Source organism: Camelina sativa, chromosome 9 (assembly GCF_000633955.1).
Source record: "Camelina sativa cultivar DH55 chromosome 9, Cs, whole genome shotgun sequence".
In the NCBI taxonomy this organism is placed as follows: Eukaryota; Viridiplantae; Streptophyta; class Magnoliopsida; order Brassicales; family Brassicaceae; genus Camelina; species Camelina sativa.
In genome coordinates this window covers 31,580,844-31,586,227 of record NC_025693.1, presented here as the reverse complement: position 1 = coordinate 31,586,227, position 5,384 = coordinate 31,580,844, and the positions used below count along the sequence as shown (strand labels likewise).

The 5,384-nt window shown below is 31.3% G+C and overlaps 1 protein-coding gene across 1 annotated transcript in view; it reads left to right on the top strand.

Moving 5' to 3' along the window:
• The window catches only part of LOC104713462 (RHOMBOID-like protein 8), a 2,553-nt gene extending 1,515 nt beyond the window's left edge, over window positions 1–1,038 (top strand). Inside the window, exons 4-6 of the mRNA XM_010430570.2 lie at window positions 6–274; window positions 380–506; window positions 620–1,038. Of these exons, the coding sequence (XP_010428872.1) occupies window positions 6–274; window positions 380–506; window positions 620–742 (519 nt within the window). The 3' untranslated portion in view covers window positions 743–1,038. The remainder of the gene's footprint in view (window positions 1–5; window positions 275–379; window positions 507–619) is intronic.

Genomic DNA, 5,384 nt, shown 5'->3' with positions numbered 1-5,384 from the left:
TACAGATTTCAGCCTTAGTGATAATGTTCACTATCTTCACTGTGAATTTCCTGATAGGCTTTCTCCCTTTCATAGACAATTTTGCAAATATTGGTGGTTTCATATCAGGATTCCTCCTTGGATTTGTGCTATTATTCACCCCACAGCTGAGACAGATGCCTCCATCTCATAAGGGAAAATTGTTTGAAGATGATATGAAAAGATCCACAAGGCTTAAAGAACAGTTTGACAGACCGGTATTAAGGATTATAAGCTTGGTCGTATTTTGTGGAATGTGAGAGTTTCCCTTAACTTTAATTCTCTTTCTAGTCTAGCTTTTTGTTCGTCTCTCTGCGCTCGCATGACATGAAAAAACTTATCCTATATATCTGTTCATTAGGCTTGCTGGGGTTCTATTAGCAGCGTGCTGGGGCGTCAATCTCAACCGTCATTGCCATTGGTGTCGCTATGTTGACTGTGTACCAACCAAAAAATGGAGCTGCAGCGACATGACTACTTCGTGCGAGGTATATTCATCTAAACCATAACCTTATGTGTGACCCTGATTCTAGAATTTGAGTCTTTATAGTTCGATTAGTGATTACAACAACATTGTAAAAACTATATGTGAATATGACAGGCAATGGTGAGTGATGCTCAGTTAACACTAACGTGCATGGCCAATGGAAAGTTCCGGATATTTCCTTACACCAATATCTCACAAGCCAGGACACAAGACCTCTGCACACTCGTCTGCTCTTAAACATGAACCAAGGTTTCTATTCCTTTCCTACATATATACATTTACTATACTCACTCCCACACTTAGATAATTGCATATAACAAAACTCTCACCTCAAATCACAAACCTGTCAAGATTTCCACTCTCGTAATCCTTTGGTCAATCCTGAGAACTTTTGTAGCCTAGATTTGGATAAGGGGTAGTAAGACTTGTAATGAGACTATTGTCTTGGCTCTTGATTATATGAATCTGAATACTAAAAGTCTACGACGTTTGGTCCCATATGAGGACCCAGTAGCCACATTAGCTTCTTAACTTTACACAATCCACATCACATCTACGCACACATGACACACCAGTAAGTATAATATTCAGCTTCTTGTTTTACTTAAATGTATATACTTTTTTTTCTTTTAGTTATTTGTTTTGTAATGATGATGATAAATATGTGTGGCTTTGTGGGTGTAGTAGAATTGAGAAGAATAGGGCCGACCTTGACACAGACTGTATATAGATAGGGTCACTAAAACTGGTTACCATTATATATAGGAATTTCGAAAAATAGAATTGAGAAATAAACATAATATATATCAAGAAGAAGCCCATACTGTGGACCTAGATCTCATTAAGCTACTCAACTGCCTACTACATCTATATTGGTTTAATTTCTCCTACACGCACTGAATGTGTATTCTACTCATGTTTTTGGGTTTTTTGTTCTGTACAAATATTCCTTGCTATTTTGTTAAGTATCAATTCACTCAATTTATGTCAGTTTCACTTTTGTATTAAGCATTGTTGATGATTTGTAGTTTCAAATTGATCTAGATTTCTTCCAAGGTAATGAACTCGGTTTATGTTCAATTAAATGCTCCGGTGTATTTACCAAAAAAAAAAACAAAAAAAGCCGAGGACCTACTCGGTTTTGTAATCAGTTGACCTTTATATAACTCTATCCGGTTAAGAGGGGATGTGAAGCCAGAATTGGACCAGATGGTGGTTGGTTGGGGAAATTTTGTTTTTGGCAGCTTTGTATAAAGGCATTGTGTTTTGGAAATAACCCACAAAACCAACACAAGTTTGCAACGCTTCTTATTCAGATGTTTTAGCATATTTGCACACAAAAGTAAATTAATAATAAAAATTCTTGATTTGTAGAAGAAACAGATTCCTAAATTTATAATATTTCTACATAAAATTAAAAAAAGCACTCGTTAATTTGTTATGTTCAATAACGCTCACTCCAATCATCCTTTCTTTTTTAGTTCATACTATATTTATCATTAAAATCGAGAGTTTGGACCACATCAACAAGTTATTAAACTAAAAAACTAAAATTTCATGTGCATCAATGATATACACGAAAGTAGAATATTACAACCCACAAGTCTCTGCCATTTAACGTTGAAATGGCATATACCTTTGCATCCTAATTTCGGCTCAACACTTTCACAATTTAAAAAAAACAATACTATATAATTCGATATAACTTTATCTTAAGTAGTAGCGGTTCTTGATGACCATTTAAAATAATCAACTCTTCCCATCTACCTCGACCGTCCGATTAGAGGATTAGTGGAGTGCTTATCAGTTATTATTAACTTATCACCTCACACCCTTATTTTTGACTACCCTTTTCTTTTCTGTGTTAAAGGCTCTTTTGACCTTTGATAACTTGATGAAAAGTGTAGTGACTATATATAGTAGCTTCTCGTTTAGGTAAAATGGGATACAATAAAAGTTTCAAAACTTTTTACCGTTTTTTAATACCTTTTTTTTTCAATCGAGCTTTAACAAAGTCGTAGACGACTCTAAAGACATAAAACCAAGAAAGCACTAAATATATAGTATAAAACATTCTCAACTATAATTAAATGGGCAGAGGAAGTAAAGAAACTAATAATTATAACGAAGATAAGAAGATCCATTTCAAAATGTTTGACGGAAAGAGAAGAAGGTATGGACCAAAAACAGGTGTTTCCTTATCTCAAGCCATATTACTGAGATTACGAAACATTCTCACAAATCTACAACAAGTCTTCTCTATTACTAGATCAATCGCTGCATGCATCTCTATTATACTTTTCATTTGACTACAAAAATATTTAGATATTTTGCGAATTACTTAATTAAGTTATTACCAATATCAATATACCATCTTCTAGATTTTTCCCGAACATTTTCTTTAGTTTTATTTTGATATATTTTTGCTATATTAATTAATGATTCTTATATCTATTTGATTCGTGGACAAACAAACAAATGAATTATTAAAACGTGACAACAACAAAAAAATGGTGATGACAGAACAAAAATAAACAAGGGGGTAATTGCGAAGCCAAAAATTATTGAGTCGCCCGACGCTTCCATTAGATTTGATGGCCCCTCTCTCTCCCACATCTCACCACTCAAAAATGTCACATTTGATTTTCATATACACACATACATACACATCCACAAACAAACACATGCGCATAATTAATATGGGAGAGTCACTAATAATTGACCAAATATTTTTTGGACTCTTGTTTCATTTATTCGGATAGAACATTTTTTCTTGTCTTATAAGGGATAATACACATCTATTCAAGGATTTGGCCCTCGTTGGTCCTTTATTCACGATTTGACGTATAACCGAAGTACCAATAAGGCAATAATAAGTTGTATAGAGATGATTATAATTATATTTACGATTGGTGGTTTAGGATTAATGTGTGTATGTACGAATGTAATTAAAAAGAGTTCGAACGTGAAATAAAAATACAAATTATGTAGTTGAGTATAGATTACGCGCCGGCTTGATAACGGGAATAAAGCATTTTATTTCCCCCTTTTGCATTAAAATAGTTTTATCCGATCTGCTTAAACTATTCTTATTACATATATTCCAATGGGGCAATTATAATTTTATACTAGAATATCTCTGACCAAAAAGAAAAGTTAATTATATTTTTAAAAATAGTAGTATTTCTTTTCTTGGTATCCGCCGTCGAATGGGTCCGAAATACCACTTTGGAGGTATGAACTTGATTGATTTTTGTTCATTCCTTGTATGCTTTAGTTACACTATATTATAATTATATTTACGAACGAATCTAATTGTTATACAACCTTATCTATCTTGATCCATTAGCATTGAGCCATTGATTACATAAAAAATCATCGAACAATCAAGTTTATATGATGATTTTCATTTCGTTATAGACTATATATATAGTATATTAGGTAATGGTTACAAAATATATGTAACTTACGGGGGATGTACACGTATCATCCAACTATTTTTATACTCATCAATAAGAAAACAGGGTTATATGTAGAGTGAGGTAACTGGTAAAACATGATGATATGCATGGTATTAGATGCCCTTGTACAAAATGCTCAAATCATATACTAATTAATTACTACTCCCTCTGTTTCATAAAGAGTGTCATTCTAGAGAAAATTTCTTGTTTCACAAAGAATGTTATTTTACATTTCCAATAAGTGTTTTAATGCTAAATTTTCTTTTTTACCCCTAAACCTAAAGCTATTTTCATTGAATTTTGATCATTAATCACTTAATAAATAGGGGCAAATAAGTATAATTCAAACTTTTCTTAATTTGTGTGAAATGTGTCAAAATGACACTCTTTGTAAAACAGAGGAAGTAGTAATATTCGTATTTATGTACTCAAAGCATGATCATTATTCTTTCTACGAATCATCAATTACTAGAGATTTTATTCGGACAAAGAGTCTATCTAAGAATTCCTAAGCAGAAAAAAAAGAAAGATATGAGCAACTTCTAGAAAGACAAAAATTATTATCTATTTTTAATTTATGTCTCAAATACTTCCTCTGTATTAGAAAAATATGATTTTTTAAGAGTTTCACATAAATTAAGAAAACAATTAATGTTTAGTCATAAATGTTTTTTTTATAATCACATATTTCTCATAACTATTAACAAATAGTATTTCATCAAAATTTTAAATTCTTAATTAATGAATTCTGAATTCTACAATTTCATAGCATTAATTAATAATAAAATACAGAAAATCAATATTTATGATACAAGATAAATTCATAAAACATCATCTATTATAATAGAGAGAGTATATCAGAAAATCAATCTTTATGATACAAGATAAATTCATAAAACATCATCTATTATATTAGAGAGAGTATATCAGAAAATTATATGACTAAATATCTTCTCCTTTTCCCTAAAAAAAACATTGTCTTTTAAAAAAAAAAACTAATGTCAAAATCCTCTTGTAAATGCCTTTGTGTTGAACTTTTCCAAATTTCAACTCTTTTTTTTTTGTTTTTTTTTTCAAAATACAGTATTTTCCATAAGAAATTTAAGTAAAAAAGTAAATGAAAAGTTGAGAGATATAAGTATTACCAATGATCATTTTCCTCCTCTATAGGAAACAACCATCATTGCTTTAAACAATCACTTTCATCCTTACAAGATCTCTGCTCCTTCTTCTTCTTCTTCTTCTCTCACTCTCTTTTTCATTTACACATCCAAATCCCTATATAACCTTTTAATTCTCTCATCCCCAAATTTTCTCATCAGTCCACCAACACACACAAACAAAAAACACCAAGTCTTTTTTTTTTTTTTTTTTTTTTTTTAAGGGGTCGTTTTGACTTTTCCCTTCTCATGAAAATG